General features: G+C 43.9%; 1 protein-coding gene across 1 annotated transcript in view; it reads left to right on the forward strand.

The window, feature by feature from the left end:
• pepd (peptidase D) overlaps positions 1-20,041 on the forward strand; it is a 66,109-nt gene that overhangs the window by 34,820 nt on the left and 11,248 nt on the right. Inside the window, exons 8-11 of the mRNA XM_060924194.1 lie at positions 6,536-6,611; positions 10,059-10,105; positions 17,765-17,833; positions 18,737-18,814. Coding sequence (XP_060780177.1) covers positions 6,536-6,611; positions 10,059-10,105; positions 17,765-17,833; positions 18,737-18,814 — 270 coding nt within the window. The remainder of the gene's footprint in view (positions 1-6,535; positions 6,612-10,058; positions 10,106-17,764; positions 17,834-18,736; positions 18,815-20,041) is intronic.

Consider the following 20,041-nt stretch of genomic DNA (forward strand, 5'->3'; position numbering starts at 1 on the left):
CCTAAGTGTTGGGCTAACTGAACTAATCCCCGACCAGCGATGCTGTCATACAGGCGGAGGTCCGCAGCAACAAAATCAACGCGTTTCTCCACGGTCTTTGCCTTCAACGCATCTGTCACTTTTGCGTTGTTCCCTCTGAACTCCAACAATTGTTGTCCTTTTAAGACCGTACATGCATGGCGATTCAGGCCTGATGTACCTGATTTCTGGCCGTTGTATGTCAGAACCTTTTGGCACTTATCACAACAAGCAAAGGGCAGCTGATTTCCCTCCGCGTCGTACACAAGTGAGAACGACTTCCAAATGTCTGATTTCAGGACTCTTGACTTTTTAACGGTAAATGTACCTCTTTTTAAAGCAGCACTTACTTCTGAAGCACTGTGAGCTTCACTAGAGGAGCTCTGCTCTTCTGCCACGATCGGAGCTCTCAAACACGGAAGAGCGGAAAGGAATCGGAAACGTACGCGAGATTAGACCACATCCAGACACTCAACCAGAGCTTTTTTATTTTTATTTTTTTCTGTGTGTTTGTGCAGTTTGATGTTTGTTTGAGTGTTTTGTCCGCCGGTGGTGGTGTAGCTCCGGACCTGGTTGTGGTGTAGCTCCGGCCCTAGTTTTGGGCGTTGGTTCCCTCTAGGCCAGGGGTGTCAAACTCAGTTGCACCAGGGGCCAAAATTCAAAGCACACTTTAGGTCGCGGGCCGAACAGGATAAACATTTATTGAACGCACTAAAAATAAGTATGTTCTGAGCAGACAGGACTATTATTTCACAATAAACTTAAACTTTATTCAACTTAAATACTTTGCTCTCGAAATATATCTCTTGTCAAAATGATAAAAGTTACAACTATGAAAATGCTGCAAAAACATGGAAAAATTAAATCAAAATTGTGCATTTCCACTATTAAAAAAAATTAAATCAGAATTTCCATTTCCCTCAAAATCACCATTTTAGAAAAATAAACTTCAAATATCTTTAAATATTTCTGCTCTCCATAAAAATGTTAAACAATACAAAATCAAAACATGAGCATGGTCCAAAAGCCCTGAAAAATAAATAAAATGTGTGCTTTACATTCACTTTTCAGTTTGAACATTCAGTTGTGGGCGGCACGGTGGTGTAGTGGTTAGCGCTGTCGCCTCACAGCAAGAAGGTCCGGGTTTGAGCCCCGTGGCCGGCGAGGGCCTTTCTGTGCGGAGTTTGCATGTTCTCCCCGTGTCCGCGTGGGTTTCCTCCGGGTGCTCCGGTTTCCCCCACAGTCCAAAGACATGCAGGTTAGGTTAACTGGTGACTCTAAATTGAGCGTAGGTGTGAATGTGAGTGTGAATGGTTGTCTGTGTCTATGTGTCAGCCCTGTGATGACCTGGCGACTTGTCCAGGGTGTACCCCGCCTTTCGCCCGTAGTCAGCTGGGATAGACTCCAGCTTGCCTGCGACCCTGTAGAAGGATAAAGCGGCTACAGATAATGAGATGAGACATTCAGTTGTCTTTGCTCTTATGCTGTTTTGTCAGAGCCGGATACTTGGCATCTCTTCTTGCTAACAATTTCATTCAGGTTTGGTGTAAGGCTCTGTATTGTGGAGATTCTCAACATGGACTGTAGGTGTTCATCAGTGAGACGACTTCGGTGTGCCGATTTGTTAATTTTCATCACTGAGAACAACTTCTCACAGAGATATGTGCTGCCAAACATGCACAGGCTTCGAGTCACATGTAGACGGAGCTGAGGCATTGTTTCAGGAATGGAGCGAATAAACTGTACAGGCCCTGCAGTCTCGTATTTAGCCTTTAGTGTCCCATTACACTGCAGCTCTATCGGCTCCATCTGAATCTGTGCAGGTGCAGTTCCCACGTCGACGGCAAATGGGTTGCGAAGTAGCTCGAAGTTGCTTTTTTGTGCTTCGAAGTCTCGAAAGCGCCGCGAGAACTCCGTGCGCTCAGCTTATCAGCAAAGTGCTCATTAGGGAATATCGACGCGCCAACTTGGTTCGACAACAGCACTTGGCAACAGGGAAAATGAGGCAAGTTGCACTGCTGCATCTGTGTCTCCCATAAGAGCAGCTTCACTTGAAATGCCTTCACAGCATCATACATGTCAATGACAATGCGATCACATCCCTGGAGCATTAGGCCAAGTTTACATTAGACCATATCTGTCTCGTTTTCTTCGCGGATGCACTGTCCGTTTACATTAAAACGCCGGGAAACGGGAATCCGCCAGGGTCCACGTATTCAATCCAGATCGTATCTGGTCCAGTGCTGTGTAAACATTGAGGATACGCGGATACGCTGTGCTGAGCTCTAGCTGGCGTCGTTATTGGACAACGTCACTGTGACATCCACCTTCCTGATTCGCTGGCGTTGGTCATGTGACGCGACTGCTGAAAAACGGCGCGGACTTCCGCCTTGTATCACCTTTCATTAAAGAGTATAAAAGTATGAAAATACTGCAAATACTGATGCAAATACTGCCCATTGTGTAGTTATGATTGTCTTTAGGCTTGCCATCCTTCCACTTGCAAGTGGTAAGTGATATGCGCTGGGATCACACACACAGCGGCTCAGTCCCGAATCACTGCTCGTGCGCTTCACTCGCGCGCTCTGTGAGCTGCGCAGGGCCGGAGTGCGCACCCTCCAGAGGGCACTCGCTGTTCAGGGCGGAGTGATTTGGAGCGCAGGATGCCTGCGGAGCCGAGCGTATCCGTGTATTGGCGTTGCTGTGTGCACGCGAATCGTGTATTGGCGTTGCTGTGTGCACGCTAATCGTTTTAAAAACGTTAATCTGATGATCCGCTGATACGGTCTAATGTAAACCCCACCTTAGGTTCAAGTCGTTGAGATGGCCCGTTATGTCAGCTAGAAACGCCAACTCGCATTTCCATTTCTCGTCCCGCAACACTCTGCAGTCTTTCCCCTTACTGTCCATGAACTGACAAATGTCCTCTGTATGATAAGGAATGTCGGTAAACGCTGAATCAATTTCTCGCAGGAAAGACTGAAACTTTTAGCTCGAATGAAGTTCACGGTTTGTGTTACAGTGCTCATCACTTCTTCCATTTTTAACACTTTAATTAAATTTATAATAATTTTTTCAGATTCATAATGGAACTTTACAATGTTAAAAATGGAAGAAGTGATGAGCACTGTAACACAAACCGTGAACTTCATTCGAGCTAAAGGTTTGAACCACCGGCAGTTTCAGTCTTTCCTGCGAGAAACTGATTCAGCGTTTACCGGCATTCCTTATCATACAGAGGACATTTGTCAGTTCATGGACAGTAAGGGGAAAGACTGCACAGTGTTGCGGGACGAGAAATGAAACTTCCCTGGGACAAACTTGTTGGACTTACAACCGATGGAGCACCGGCAATGTGCGGTGAAAAAAGTGGGCTCGTGGGAAGGATGCGAGTGCAGATGCAGGAGAACTGCACCGGTGAGTTGACAGCATATCACTGCCTCGTACACCAAGAAACGCTGTGTTCTTTACAACAATGTCAGTAAACATATACTCAGCCTCCCATCTGTTTTGAAAGGCTCTATTTTCTGAATCAACTTTTCTTTTCGCCATTGTCAAAGGCTAGCTTTACAGACAGTAACCATAGAGACAGTAACAGACGCTTGACTTGAATAACGCGGGAATGTTGGTGCGCTGCATTATGGGACATGCAGTTTGTGTTATCAGCGCATCATATCACCGGGCCATTAATAACGATAATGTAAAATGGTCTCGCGGGCCGGATATAATTGTTTGGCGGGCCTTAAATGGCCCGCGGGCCTTGAGTTTGACACAGGCGTGCAAACAGCGCGCTTTTCGGCGCATTCCGCTTTTTCCCCAGCATTTTGGGCGGCTTGTGTAATTCGTGCAGATCCGAAGAGTTTTTTTTGGGGGGGGGGGATTGCTCTCCGGTAATCCACTCTGGTAGTAATGATAGACCCGAGTACTGTGCAGACCATACAACGTTTGGTTCCCCCTGGTGGATATATGGAACCATTGACAGCAGAGATAGTCAGATTGACAGTGTAGCTGCTGGCTGCTATTATAATATTCAACAGCGTTCCGTTACAAACTGCGAGCTGCTACACTGTCAGTGGACGGAACCGATGGCTGGGCAATCTGGTTGCTAAGGAACGTGACTCCTGGGCTTTTCCTCAGATAGGTGTGTTCATTTATCAACTTGCTGAATTTCATCTACTAGTGTGTGTTTCTTTGGAGCCTCGGTGACTGGGAGTAAACGATCAGCGTTGAAGTGGAAGTCATTTACTCGTCTACAATCAAAGCGTAAGTGTTAAAATAATTGTGCATATATATACCCGAGCTTGAGGATGACATGGATACCACCCCCCCCCCACCCCCCCGCCGGGGGTGAGGAGATTTTTTATATATATATATATATATATAATTATCTCTAGCCGCTTTATCCTTCTACAGGGTCGCAGGCAAGCTGGAGCCTATCCCAGCTGACTACGGGCGAAAGGCAGGGTACACCCTGGACAAGTCGCCAGGTCACCACAGGGCTGACACATAGACACAGACAACCATTCACACTCACATTCACACCTACGCTCAATTTAGAGTCACCAGTTAACCTAACCTGCATGTCTTTGGACTGTGGGGGAAACCGGAGCACCCGGAGGAAACCCACGCAGACACGGGGAGAACATGCAAACTCCGCACAGAAAGGCCCTCGCCGGCCCCGGGGCTCGAACCCAGGACCTTCTTGCTGTGAGGCGACAGCGCTAACCACTACACCACCGTGCTGCCCCTATATATATATATATATATATATATATATATATATATATATATATTTTAACTTTGTCTCTCGTAACCTAGCCTCCTTCATCTAACCATATTAGCCATGACCTATCCTTGGAGTAAAAAATGCCTGAAAAACGTAATGTTATTTGAGGAGTTGCATGATGACTGTATATGTTCTCAACGTAGTGTCTACATGGGTTAATGACTATTGTTTTTTGTTCCTAGATAATATTTAAGTGCCGTAATACCGTTCTATACGTGCAAGAATTGGTCTTATTAAAGCTTGTGGCTGTCTGGCTTAGTTAAAATGCTAACCGTTAGCACCCGACTAGCTGCTATTTTAGAACATCGAGTGATCAGATGGTAATGTGTAACCCATGTGTGTGTTATATGAGTTCGTGGTGCATACATCCAAGGCACTACACAAACTTCAGGAAGTGGCAAAGAAAAGGAAGAAAAAGGAGTAAAGATGGACTGACTTTGGGGTGGGGAACTGAAGATGGATTGGGAACTGAATTAATAAATAATAGTAATTAAGAAATGTGCTGTTTTGTTGAAACTGTTGTCTGACTGATATTGTGTGTGTGTGTGTGGTGGTGGTGGGGGGGGTCCGCGTCACTGCGCTACCTCACTCTTTTTTGACCGTGGTTGTGTTTGCATCCCTGTTGACACATGGGCTCTAGGCCTTGGTTCGCCGTGAGCGATGCCTGCGCTCCCAGCTGTGGACTGCAGTGAGCTCGCTGCTCATTTTACATCGTGGTTGTCCAGCGCTCTGCGCTTTAACGCTTGGCGTGATGTTCCGAGCGATGTTGCTCGGTGGCGTCGCGGCGGCTGTGCAGGCGGTTTGGGACACACCAGCGCTCTGCGTGGCGGAGCTTCTCTGCTCGCTTTGTGGATCCGTGGCGTGATGTTCTGAGCGATGTTGCTGACGGCGTCACGGCGGCGGTGCTGGAGATGTGGGACTTGTTTTCGTGCACCTTTTGGTGGGACTGTGGCTGCTACACCACGGGAATTACATCCTGACCCCTACTTGGTGGACTTTTATTTATTTATTTATTTATTTATTTTTTATTTAGTTTTTCTTTCCTTGTCTTGAATTGTAAAGCGTCCTTGGGTTTTTTGAAAGGCGATATATAAATTTAACTTATTATTATTATCCACAAATTTAGGCATCTTAAAATGTTTTTATTAATGCCAAATAAAATATCCAGCACAAATTATATATGATGGACATAAATTAATAATTTATAAATTTTATTTTAAACACGTTTTTAGTTAGCGGGATTGCAGCTTATCACCTCTCCCGCATTGTGCACTCCCCCTCCCGCCCGCACCCGCAATGAGCTTTCAAAATTTGTCCCGCGCCGCACTGCTTTGCGTCGGGTCCCGCGGGAGTGCAGGGACTCTAATTCACACTTGAAAGGTTTTAAATTTCGCCTTGTGAGTCAAAGCTAACCGATGGCGCGTGAGCTAACATAGCGAGTGAAAGCTAACTCTCAGACGCCTCAAACTTGGAGTCTCGAACAGAGAGTTGTCAATCGAGAATGCTCATTTGAATATTAGGCCACGCCCACTCTGTTTTTAGATCAGGTTGATCAGCAAGTTCATCCGGTGTTTTGGTTGTGGGTTTTTTTTTTTTCTTTTGTTGTTTATTTTCATATAGCTTTGATGAGAATTTAATACGTTTTCATTTCTTACAACATTTTTCGTAAATTTTACACCATATTTACTGGGTTTCTGTCCTCCTTTTTCTCTCTCTCTCTCCTCTCTGCAGTCGTCTGATTAAGACAGATATGGAGTTGGAGGTTCTGCGCTACACTAACCGCATTTCCAGTGAAGCTCACAAAGAGGTTTGTGTGTGTGTGTGTGTGTGTGTGTGTGTTCAGGGTTGTTTAGGCCACAGGGAGCTGGACTCTCAGCGTTCTCATGTCCAGACTCGGGATATTTAAAGCGTTGCTCTGAGAGGTCAGGTTTTAGCGCTGCAGAGCGTCCCATCCAACACCATTTCTTTAGAATTCAACATCCATCCATCTATTATCTGTAGCCGCTTATCCTGTGCAGGGTCGCGGGTGAGAGGCGGGGTACACACTGGACGAGTTGCCAGGTCATCGCAGGGCTGATACATAGAGACAAACAACTATTCACATTCACACCTACGGTCAATTTAAAGCCACCGGTTATCCTAACCTGCATGCCTTTGGACTGTGGGGGAAACCGGAGCACCCGGAGGAAACCCACGCGGACACGGGGAGAACATGCAAACTCCACACAGAAAGGCCTCCATCAGCCACTGGGCTCGAACCCAGAACCTTTTTGCTTTGAGGCGACAGTGCTAACCACTACACCACCGTGCTGCCCTAGAGTTCAACGTGTAAAATATTTTCAGATCAAACCCGGGACCTTCAAGCAACACAACCACAATCGATTGCCTTTGTTCACCTCCTTATGAGATCAAAGCTTCGTGTGCTCAGTGTTTCCTCTGGAGCTGAACCTGATGAACAGAGCGAGAGGAGCTGGAGAATTTCCTGATCATGAAAATGTTTACAAATTTTTTTTTTCTTTTTAACTTGAGTTAAAAGAAAAATAGTCAAGTCAACTTTATTGTCAAATATGCTATACATGCTCGACATACAGCACAGATGAAATATCAGTCCTCTCTGATCCATGGTGCAAGCAGGCAATGCAATAAATAAAAATAGAATAATTGAAAAAAACAAACAATATAAACAGTATAAACACTCTAGATAGGAACTAGGCATAGACTAAACACTCAAACAGTATAAATAAACAGTGTAAACACTAGATAAGAACTACACACAGACTAAACACTCAGACAATATAAACAGTAGAAACACTGTAGATATGAACTAGACGTAGACTAAACACTCATATATATATATATATATATATATATATATATATATATATATATATATATATATATATATATATACGCACAGTTATAAAGTCTTTATAACTTTAGCTGAATGCTTTTTTTTTTTTTTTTCTTTTCAGGTTTGTGTTTTGATTTTTGGCCAAGTGCGTTTTAAACCCATGTTTTGATCAAAAATTTTTATTTTGGTGCAAAGTCACATACCGCCCCTTTAATCAGTACACACACTCGAAAAGGACGACAATCATTGCATGGATGCAAACGGCGGATGCCGCCTTTTTCACGGCTGTCTGGGGGACTTGTGTGAATCGTGCAGATCTGATGAGGGTTTTTTTTGGGGGGGGGGGGGGGGGGCGTTGGAGTGTCTGATTATAATTTCATCAAAGTAAATTCTGTATTAAAATTACTAAATAAGCAAATGCCATTACAGTCCATGAAACATAGGAAGTATAAGTATGAGAAGAAAACAGTAAATCAGAAAGCTGCGCACGTGAAGCCAATTACGTAACTTACGTAACTTGCGTTGGACTGATGGAAATCCTTGCGCGTGCAGTGAAGTGCAGCCAGCAGCAGATAATGGTGCACAGCCAATTGGCTTTACGTGCGCAGCTTTCTGATTTACTGTTTCTCATACTTATACTTCCTATGTTTCATGGACTGTGACGGCATTTGCTTATTTAGTAATTTTAATACAGAATTTACTTTGATGAAATTATAATTATTATATTATTTTATATTTTATAATATTATATTATTATAACCGTTCCGAACAGAAACGGAATTTTAGCGTTTCCGGTTTTGGGTTCCACCATTAAATAGACGTTCCCGAACCGGTTAGAACAAAAAAATTTCGTTCCCGGAACAGTTAATTACGTTCCCTGTCAGCTGTTTAACAAATGGCTATAAAATTATGTCTCTGTCTCATCCAGCTTAAGCCAAATGTAGGCTAATTCTATTACAACCTTCAGTAAATAAGACAAGAAATAATTCAAAACAATTATTATTTCAAATGTTGGCGATTTGGATTCTCAGTATGTCTTCCCATCTACACAAACAGAAAAAGTGCCAAAAATGAAAGATAATTCGTTTAGTGTGTTACCAAAGGCTAGTCAGGCCCTATAGAGGGCTACCGCATGACGTCACCGCGCCGCGAGATTTTGTTAGGCGCCATATTGGAAGACCAAGTACACATCTATGCAAGTACATACATACATAAAACAAACTACACCTGAAATGTAGCCAGGGCCGGTTCTGCCCTAATCTGGACCCGGGTGCAACATCGCGCACCCCCCCCCCCCCCCCCCCCCCCCCCCCAAAAAAAAAACACCAGTCTAAATCAGGACAACCATCACATAACTATAACTATAAACATTTTATATCAACTATTTTAACTAAATGGGCTATAATAAATAAGCCTGCAGGCAGCCACGGCGGGCTGCCTCAGAAAACTAACCATTTGTCCTACCTTAAAACTCGTTTCGCATTTTCTGCCTCCTTTTTTGTATTTTCAACCCTCCGTTTATTTTCTTTCCTGAAAACCCGATTTGTGTCCAGACATTTTGTTCTGCTACCAACGAACTAACTCGTCAGGTCTCGTCTCTCGAGCCCGCGATGATTCCCGTGGGAAGAGCAACAATTGATACATTTTTACAAACAACCAATAGGGAGGTTGCAACGTTCAGGCTCTTCTTTGCTCAGACACTCAGTAATGGAGACGTGATAGTAGTCCACCTTCCCGCTCTCTCCATTCAGTCAGCGAACGTCAGACAGGAAGTGAACCCCAGCGGGTCATAGAAACTTGCGCAGGAGAAGAATGGCTTTTTAATTTGTAGGCTACGGAAACTTTGAGGAACGAAATAAAAACCGGCATTAACCGGTTACCATTATTTTTAATAAGCGTTTCTGTTCCGGAACATAAAAAATAATAAAGTTTCTGGTTTCGTTTCTGTTCCATGTGAAATAGAAAAAGTTCCCGGTTTTCGTTTTCGTTCCTTGAACCGGTTCAAAGCCCTGATTATTTATACTATCCTATCATTATTCTCTCCACACCGTGCCCAGCTGCACTTATCTCATCAGCCGCATGTGTAATTTTGAAAAATTGAGTGCAGTTTGAAGGCCAGTTGTTTGTCGTTTCCCAGCCGATTCTGCGCCTGTTGTTGGAAATGGAGACGGTGTTTATTAGCCGTTTGGCCGAGAGCTGAGTCACACAGCAGAGAGCGGTCAACACGGCACAGCACTCCAGAGCCCCTTTCAACTGTTTCAGCTCACACACACACACACACACACACACACACACACACACACACACACTATGGGTTTCTATATATAGATGGATTGATTGATTTGCTTGCTTGCTTATTTATTTATTTATTTATTTATCTGTCTATCACTTTCTCTTCCACAGATAATGAAGCACATCAAGCCCGGCCACAAAGAATACGAAATGGAAAGGTAAGAGTGTGTGACGGAGTTACGCTCCTGGAACATCAATCCGGCTCTGAAACATAAACGAGGCTGTGTTAAAGGAAAACTCCAGCGCTGTTTTTAAACTAATCTAAGTTCATCATCTCCACTCGCCGGCCACTTTAATAGGAACTTGTTGTTGATTCTAAGATTCCTGTTCTTGGCTGCCCAAGTGGAACCCAATGTGGTGTTCTACTGTTGCATGTTGAGATGCTTTTCTGCTCACCACGGTTATAAAGAGTGATTTATATGAGTTACTATATCCTTCCTGGCAAAAAAAAGCTCGAACCAATCTGTCCATTTTCCTCTGACCCTCTCTTATCAACAAGGTGTTTTATTTCCACCCACAGAACTGTCGCTCGCTCACTCACTCGATGTGTTTTGCACCATTCTGTATAAACTCTAGAGGCTGTTGTATGTGAAAAACCCCGGGAGGAGATCAGCAGTTTCTGAAATACTCAAACCAGTCCGTCTGGCTCAAACCAACACCCATACCACACTGAAAGAAAGTCACACTTTGAGATCACTTTTTTCCCATTCTGATGTTTGAGCATTGTGAACATTAACTGAAGCTCTTGATTGGCATCTGCATGTTTGGGATTTGTTTAAGTAAGTATTTGAACAAATGAATGCTAACAGGTTCTCGATATCCATGAAACATAAAAAAATGGATGGAAAGTTGTAGAAGGAATGGCTAAAACTTGGAATGGGACAAGTGGCATCAGCTTACCTGTCCGTTTACGAAGATATGGACAAGAGCGTCCTCTTGTGAACACTGACAAAAAAAAAGAGCATGGATGTTGGGATACAGATGTTTTCTTGCAGCTTACTGAAAGTTAACAAGAGCAAACTAAGCTTTGGTTATTTAGCCAAGAGGGGTCACCTGACCTGTCCCCAGGTCATTGTGAGGGACACTGAGATCAAAATCACTGAACTGAGCACTGCTATGGGAGACCAGGACTGCTGGTGGGACACCGTGTGTAGTCTCTCAGCCAATGCCACACAATGATGAGGAGGAGGAGCTAGCTGAATGGTTAGTTCAGCTAGCTTAATGATATTAGGATGTGAATTCGTCTTCTTACCTCTTTTCTTTTCTTTTGAAGGTTGTTTTGCTGAACCTTCCATGTGAGAAAAACAAGGAAGGCAAGTGAGAACTCGGCTAACTTTTTTTTTTTGAAGCAACGCTCTGACAGGAATCACGCATTGCTTATAGAGACACAGTGCACGTAAAGAACGAAAATCATAACCACGCAACATCTTTGAGGGTTTTTTCCCCCCTCATCTCATCTAAGGGCAGAGACTTTGAAGTTTTATCACTTAGTCACCATGAGTCACCCTGGATCCAAGCCTGTCTTATCTCCTGTGAGATCCTTGCTGCAGCATGAAGGGTGTAAGTGTGTGCGTTTGGTGTTGAGTCATATGAGAATAACAATCTGTCACTGAAAGCTTCAGCAGTGAGACAACGATGCCAAATGATGCACACTCCCTGGTGGAGTTGCAGGGACTTCAAATGGCAGATACCATGGAATAAGGTCTTAAACAGATAATCTCACAGTCTGGAGTATTTCCCTGTTGGTGTAATAATGCCTTTGTGCTGAAATCGAAGAGAACTTCTGGTGTTCAGACATACTTCAGGGCTTTCTTGAAAGATTCCTCAGGATTTCAGACCGAGTTGTTTCCATGCATTATAGATGGCTGGAATTGAGAATAGTGGCATCTGCCAAGCATTGTGGTACCTTCTATCCACGGAGATTTACAATGCCCTTTAGTTATGAACAATTTCATTCAACTAGGACTCATTCTGGAAAGAGTAGCTCACTTTGTAACAAGCTTCTTACACTAGACTGTTGGTGCTAAAGAAGGTAACTGGACTTGCTTGAAATCCTTGAAGACGTTTCACCACTCATCCGAAAGGCTTCTTCAGTTCTGTCTGACTAGTGGGGAGTTCCAGGTATTTATCCTCTAGTGGATCAAAAGCAACCCTAAGGAGAGTCGTTGAGGTCACCTGGATCGTTGAGTCATCCTGTAGGTGTTAGGGTCACTGGGGGCCAGATGTGAATGGTGTTAGTGGCCTAGAGAGTTGTTAGGGTGATCTGTGGGTCGTTGACTCTCTCTACCATCATGTGAGTCATTGAAGTCAGCAGAGTCTTGGTGTGGATGTGTATTCAGTTTTCTGGGAAGTGTGCCAAGGACTGCATTGTAGGTGGCTGATAAGTGGTGTCTCAGACCACCTCCTCTGTTCAGTGATGGTCGTTCCAAGTTGATGAAGATGACTTCTTTTACTCCTCTTTCAAACCACTGATCTTCTGTGGATAAAATGCATACATTGCATTCCTGAAACGAGTCTCCTTTGTTATTGAGATGAAGATAGACTGCAGAGTCCTGGCCTGAGGCTCTCCTGTGTTGAGCCATGCACCTGTGAAGCGGTTGTTTCGTTTCCCCAATGTACAGGTCTGTGCATTCATAACTGCATTGAATTGCATACACTACGTTGTCCTGTTTGTGTCTGGGTATTCTGTCCTCAGGGTGGACCAATTTCTGCTTCAGAGTGTTGCTGGGTCTGAAATGTACAGGAATATTGTATTTGTAGAAGATCCTCCTGAGTTTCTCAGATAGTCCAGAAATGTAGGGAATGACAACATTCTTGCGTTTGTTGCTGTTTTCTTCCCTGTCTGTTATGTTTCTTTTTCTGGTCTTGACGAAAGCCCAGTTGGGATACCTGCACTTCTGAAGTGCTTCCTTGATGTGTTTTTGCTCCTTCTCTTTTCCCTCTACCGTTGTAGGGATGTTCTGAGCCCTGTGATGTAAGGTTCTGATGACCCCCAATTTGTGTTCCAGTGGGTGGTGAGAGTCAAACAGTAGGTACTGGTCTGTGTGTGTGGGTCTCGATGCTAAGGCTTCTGTCTTGTTTGATGTGCATGCTGCAGTCCAAAAAGGCTAGGTTGTTTCCACTGACGTCCTCCCGAGTGAACTTGATGTTGATATCCACTGCATTGATGTGAAGGCTTCCACCTAATGGGTTTGATTTTAACCCAGGTGTCATCCACATACCTGAACCAGTGGCTGGGAGTGACTCCTGAAAAAGTGGTCAAAGCTTTGTTTTCCACTTCCTCCATGTATAGATTGGCCACTATAGGGGAGACCGGTGAGCCCATGGCGCATCCATGCTTCTGTCTGTAGAAACATTCGTTGAGCTGGAAATAGGTGGTGGTCAGGCAGAGGTCAAGCAGAGTGCAAATGTGGTCCGTGGTGAGGTTCGTTCTGTCCAGTAAGGTGCTGTCTTGAAGTTGTTTCCTAACAGATTTGACTGCTTCTGTGGTGGGAATGCAGTGAAAAGAGAAGTGACATCGTAGGAAACCATGGTTTCATTGGAGTCTAGCTTAAGGTCTGCAACTTTAGTGGCAAAATCTTGGGAGTTATTGACATGATGTAGCGTGTTTCTGACAAGAGGAGACAGGATGGTGGCTAGGTGTTTGGCAATGTTATAGGTGACCGAGTTTATGCTGCTGATGATTGTTCTGAGTGGAGTTCCTTCCTTGTGAATCTCGGGTAGTCCATAAATGAGAACAGCTTCCCCAGGGTATAGTCTATAATACAGAGATCAGTTGATGGCATGGTCCTTTTCTAGTTGTTGTAGGCAGCTCACAACTTTCCTTTTGTAACTGCTGGTGGGGTCCTGCCTCAAGGTTTTGTAGGTGGTTGTGTTGCTGAGGAGACTGGTCATCTTTGAATGGTAGTCTGCTGTGTTTAGCACCACTGTGTATCTCCCTCTGTCAGCAGGAAGGATGGTGATGTTCCAGTCTCATTGAAGTGATGTAAGAGCCCTCCTTTCTTGGATGGTAAGGTTGGATGAGGGTGCTTTCACACTGGTGAGGGCAGCTGATACTTTCAGTCTAAGTTGTTCTGCCTCTGTGTTGGTCAGATTGTTGTTTCTGATGGCTGACTCTGTGGCTGTGATGAGATCTACCAGTGGTATCTGTTCTGGTGAAACTGCAAGTTTAGTCCTTTGGATAAAACATCCTTCTCTGGTTGGATGAGTTCCCTGTCGGATAAGTTCTTCACCCACTTCTCTTGAATGTCAGGTTGTGTTGCCTGGTCAGATTTCTTCCTCCAAGTTAGCACTTCTGTCTTGTGGGAAGAGGTGCTTTTAGACAGCAGTGTTTGAAATTTGCCTATCTGTCGTTCCTTGCCTTTGTTGTGCTGTGAGGTCTGTGCCTTCTCAATGAACTTGGAGACTCGTTCCAAAACTTCACTGGGAAGAAGTGCTGTCAGTTCTTCAAACCTCAGTTCAGTCTTGGTTTGGAGGGCATCGATGGTGAAATGTACTTGTCTCACTCTCCATTGAGAAGCTGGTTCTGGCACCAACGGTTTACTATGACCTGGATGACTGAGAATCTTCACAGACATACTCTTACACTGTACATTATATACGTTCAGTATATACTGCAAACGATGCTTTCATCAGACATATGAGCTATTACTGATGTACACTACCGTTCAAAAGTTTGGGGTCACTTTGAAATTTCCTTATTTTTGAAAGAAAAGCACTGTTCTTTTCAATGAAGATCACTTTAAACTAATCAGAAATACACTCTATACATTGCTAATGTGGTAAATGACTATTCTAGCTGCAAATGTCTGGTTTTTGGTGCAATATCTACATAGGTGTATAGAGGTCTTGCAGTCACGTGACCGGAAAGTACACAACTGCCATCTTGTCGGTCAAAAACACCGCTGAATACTGCTGCACTCGTGTACAGAATGGATCAATTTCAACCGACGGACTACACGGCTCATTTTTCTAATGAACAGATAACTAGATATATGTCTAAAATAAACGATCTACAGATTAGTGACCCTTATGGCTTACCGGACGGAGTTTTCACGACCGGATTTTGAACTGCCAGCGGAATACCCAGACGTGTATAATTACCTCATTAACTTTCCCTCGCTGTTCAGTGGTGAAGCACTGCATGCTTATAAATCTTTGGACAGTTATCTTTACAGAAATTCAGGATTTGTCAGCAACTCAGATGTGGCATCTTGTAAACAAGAATCCTCATTGGATGGGTAAGTCACTTAAGTATTGAGTATAGCACTGACCAGCCGATTATAGAATAAGGTAATTCCAGCTGTAATTCCAAATCGTCTGTCTTGTTTACATGGATCTGGCGTTGGAGAGGTAGAGGCTTAGCAGTGGAGGTTTGAGTGGCTGTTTTCTGAGCTTAGTCAACAGGCCGCTCTGCAGCCTTGCTTTTGCTTCCGCTCCCGGCGCCGCCTCCTTCGCTTTGCCTCCGATAACAATCCACGGAGACCCCGCTGGTCTCGCTATCTCGTCCGGAATGTTGTGCATGCGATGGAAATCGCTACAAACCGTTATTTTCTGCTGGAAACCCATGTCCAGTAAGTCCATACAGTTGTAGTGGATATTGAAGTCCGGTACAGACGAACAACACGCAAAAATACACACAAAAAACATAAACGTGCACAGGTAGGGAGAGCTTGTAGCCGCAGCCGTTGTAGTAGAATTGTATATAGTAGGGTTTTCCAGAAGAAAAGGTAGAAGTAAAAGCAGAAGTAGAAGGAGGAATATGGCGTTTGACCGACAAGATGGCATCTGTCACAATCTGGATTGGCTGTGACGTCACATGCAAGTGCTCCATAGAGGCCCATTTCCAGCAACTATCACTCCAGTGTTCTAATGGTACAATGTGTTTGCTCATTGCCTCAGAAGGCTAATGGATGATTAGAAAACCCTTGTACAATCATGTTAGCACAGCTGAAAACAGTTGAGCTCTTTAGAGAAGCTATAAAACTGACCTTCCTTTGAGCAGATTGAGTTTCTGGAGCATCACATTTGTGGGGTCGATTAAATGCTCAAAATGGCCAGAAAAATGTCTTGACTATATTTTCTATTCATTTTACAACTTATGGTGGTAAATAAAAGTGAGACTTTTCATGGAAAACACAAAATTGTCTGGGTGACCTCAAACTTTTGAACGATAGTGTATACTACAACCCTGCTATAATGAACTGCTTGCTTGGGGGACATCCCGGTAGTTCATTTTACCGAAAAGTTCATAATGTTGTAATGGGCCCATGTGTCACACGAAACACATTCTATCTGAAATTTTATGCACATTTTCCTTATCATGAATTTCTCCTTCTGAGTCACTGTCGCAATTCACTGACTGAGTTAAAGGATCACGAACAGAGGCGATGATTTCTTCATCTGTTATGGAAATGACAGAGGTTACCAGTGTATCGTTGTCAATGTCCACCCACTGACTCGCTGTGTTTTCTGAACACTTCACCATTCAGTTCATTCATGTGTTGCAAATCACAGATGTCATTTATGTCATGCCGCAGGGTAGAGGCTGCGCGGGTCGGATTTTTCAGTCCCGCTCCCGCTCGCGCCCGCATTGTGCAGTCCCGCTCGCGCCCGCAAAGAATTATGATTTTCAGTCCCGCTCCCGCCCGCGCCTGCCATATTTTGTCCCGCTCCCGCCCGCAAATCCCGCATGATGCAGACGTTCGCGTTATTTCTCAGGAAAGTTCTTATCTTGACACAGCGTGATGGTGCCCCGCCCCCTACTTTGAGTGGATTTGAGCATAAATATCTACAACTCCCGTTCACGTTTGTTATTTACCTTGTTTCTGAATTCAGCATGTAGTGTCTCTAATAATAATTAGTGCTGTCAAGAGATTAAAATATTTAATCGCAAATTGCACATTGTAATTCTCTGATCAACATAAAGTGAATGGGCTTGCTTTGTACCAATGGTGTTTTTTTTATTTTTTTATTATTATTGCAAAGCAGAGCTAGTAAGAGAAGTGAATTGATTTACTGCTTGAGTTAGTCTACAACTCTAATCAGAGAGACAGGTTACACAGTGACGGTAGGCTTGACTCAATGCTATCCCAGAAATCCTTCCTGTAATATGCAAATTTGGCCGCCTCTGATTGGACAGCCAAATTTGCATATTACAGGAAGGATTTCTGGGATAGCATTGAGTCAAGCCTACCGTCACTGTGTAACCGGTCTCTCTGATTAGAGTTGTAGACTAACGCAAGCAGTAAATCACTTCACTCATGGTTCTCTTGCTAGCTGGGTGTGAACTGCGAGTCATTAGAGTGATCAAAGGATTTCCCGTTAGGGTGATCAATGGCAAATTTAAGATGCCATTCCTCACTCAATCTGGCAATCTGACTCTCTCTGCAAATTTAGACATTTTAAAATGTTTTTATTAATGCCAAATAAAATATCCAGCACAAATTATATATGATAGACATAAATTAATAATTTATAAATTTTATTTCAAACACGTTTTTAGTTAGCGGGACTGCAGCTTATCACCGCTCCCGCCCGCGCCGCATATGTGCACTTCCGGTCCCGCCCGCGCCCGCAATGAGCTTTCAAAATTTGTCCCGCGCCGCACTGCTTTGCGGTGGGTCCCGCGAGTCCCACGGGACTCCCGCGGGAGTGCAGGGCTCTACCGCAGGGCTGGGGGTATAAAACCGCCGCCGGTACGCTTTAACTAGGTGTTAGGATATGGAACACACACTCAATTTCACAATTTTTTTAATTATGTTGATCTTTAATGTTGTGTATTTGTAACTAGCTTTAATTTTGTGTGTGTGTGTCAGTCTCTTTCAGCACTACTGCTACTCACGTGGAGGGATGCGTCACACCTCGTACACCTGCATCTGTGGAAGGTAAAGAATCGTCTCCTCAAGCTTTCAACACCTCAATAGCTCACACTGCAGAATACAGTAATGCTGGCTATGATGGAAAGCACTAGCATGGACCAGTGGCGTAATTGTAACTGGTCTCCCTTTGGGTTTTGAGTCAGTCCACCAAGTTTGGTGTCGATCCATCAGTGTGTTGCTGGGATATGGGCATGGTTCCTGTTTGGTGGCTTCGCCATGGAATTTCATTGGACAACAGGATCCATTTCATTTGCCCAAGCAAAAGTCTTTGAATAATTTTTGGTCAGAACCATCTGTTGATGATGTGTACCAAATTTGGTGGTGATAGGATCAACGCTCTAGGACTAGTTGGCAAAAGTAGGTTTTTCGAAAATTCAGAATGGTGGAAAATCCGATTTCTGTGTGTTCAAATTGAGGTGACCCGAGGATTCAGGGGAAAGTAGATCACAACCCAATGAGAAACACCTGCACCTTCAGTTCCTGGCCTCTAATAATAATAACAATAATCATCATCATCCTTCATGCTTACAAAGACCGAGATGTCCATAACGTTGGAAAGTGTCACACATTTTTAATTATTTTATAAATTCTGATAAACACCAAAACACTTCCATTTTAAATGCATCATAATTCCAGCTCAAAACAAACGAAGCAAGCACTGAACGTTTCACATGCCTCGGCTGAGCGACTACGTTTATGGAAAAATGGGCGGATAATTTAGATAAGAAGGGGCGGGGAATGTGGGTGGAGTTCTTTCTTCATAGATCTGTGTATATTTGTGTGTATTCTTGTCGCATGTCCTCGATTCCTCCCTTCCGGAGCGGAGACGTGAGCACTGACCCATAACTGCTTCATTTCCATCCAGTTTGTTTTTAATTTTGTGTGGTTTGGTTGGTTGTTTCTCCACAGCGGCAACAACTCCTCCATCCTGCACTACGGTCACGCCGGAGCTCCGAATGACAAAACCATCCAAGATGGAGACATGTGGTGGGTGGAAATGACAAACTCTTCATATTTCTTTTTTCAGATTTTCTGTAATTATTAAGGATTGCGTGTGTTGTGCCAGCATGTTCACAATGTAATACTCATATATATTTATTTCTGATAAACATAGCCGTCTCATGTGTACATCTCTGACTGTGGAACTCCTTTTATTTTTTTTTAAAGAATAGTTTCTGAAACATCAGCTCTGCCCCCTGTTGATAAACACGCCCTGGTGATAAACCCTCTTCCTCCTCAGGATCATGTACAAAACGTGTCTTCAAAATACGGAATTATCTTTTTATGCCCTGAACATAATGAAACATTAACACATATCATATATACAGTGCAATGCAATAATGTGTACACCCTTTTTGAAAAGTAACATTTCACACAATATGACAAGGAACATAAAGATATATTTCCAAAATGTTCCCAGACTAAGTTAAACACAGGTTCTGTTGAGCTTTTGAACTCAAAACAAAGGCTAATAATATAACTTAAATGATTTTTATTTCAGGGTGGCACGGTGGTGTAGTGGTTAGCGCTGTCGCCTCACAGCAAGAAGGTCCTGGGTTCGAGCCCCGGGGCCGGCGAGGGCCTTTCTGTGTGGAGTTTGCATGTTGTCCGCGTGGGTTTCCTCCGGGTGCTCCGGTTTCCCCCACAGTCCAAAGACATGCAGGTTAGGTTAACTGGTGACTCTAAATTGACCGTAGGTGTGAATGGTTGTCTGTGTCTATGTGTCAGCCCTGTGATGACCTGGCGACTTGTCTAGGGTGTACCCCGCCTTTCGCCCGTAGTCAGCTGGGATAGGCTCCAGCTTGCCTGCGACCCTGTAGAAGGATAAAGTGGCTAGAGATAATGAGATGAGATTTTTATTTCAGTTTTAGTGAAATTTGTGTGGGGCAGAAATGAGTACACCCCACTGAAGGGCTCTGAGTAAAGCAACTTTTTAGGCTACCAATGTGGACCTGAACAAACAATCACAGGTGAGTCTAATTAGTCATTACACAGGTGTTAATTAGGCAGTTGGCTACAAAAGGCTGTTACCTAAAGCAAACCACCCTTTCCCATTTCCTGCTGTCAGCAATGGCACCTCATGGCCAGGAACTGTCTCTGGATCTGAGAAAGCGGATTATTGCTTTACACAAGAGAGGTGAGGGCTACAAGAAGATCAGTAAAGCCTTACTTATCAGTAAGAACATGGTTGCAAAAATGATCCAAAAATTCAAG

The sequence above is a fragment of the Neoarius graeffei genome, chromosome 6 (assembly GCF_027579695.1).
Source record: "Neoarius graeffei isolate fNeoGra1 chromosome 6, fNeoGra1.pri, whole genome shotgun sequence".
In the NCBI taxonomy this organism is placed as follows: Eukaryota; Metazoa; Chordata; class Actinopteri; order Siluriformes; family Ariidae; genus Neoarius; species Neoarius graeffei.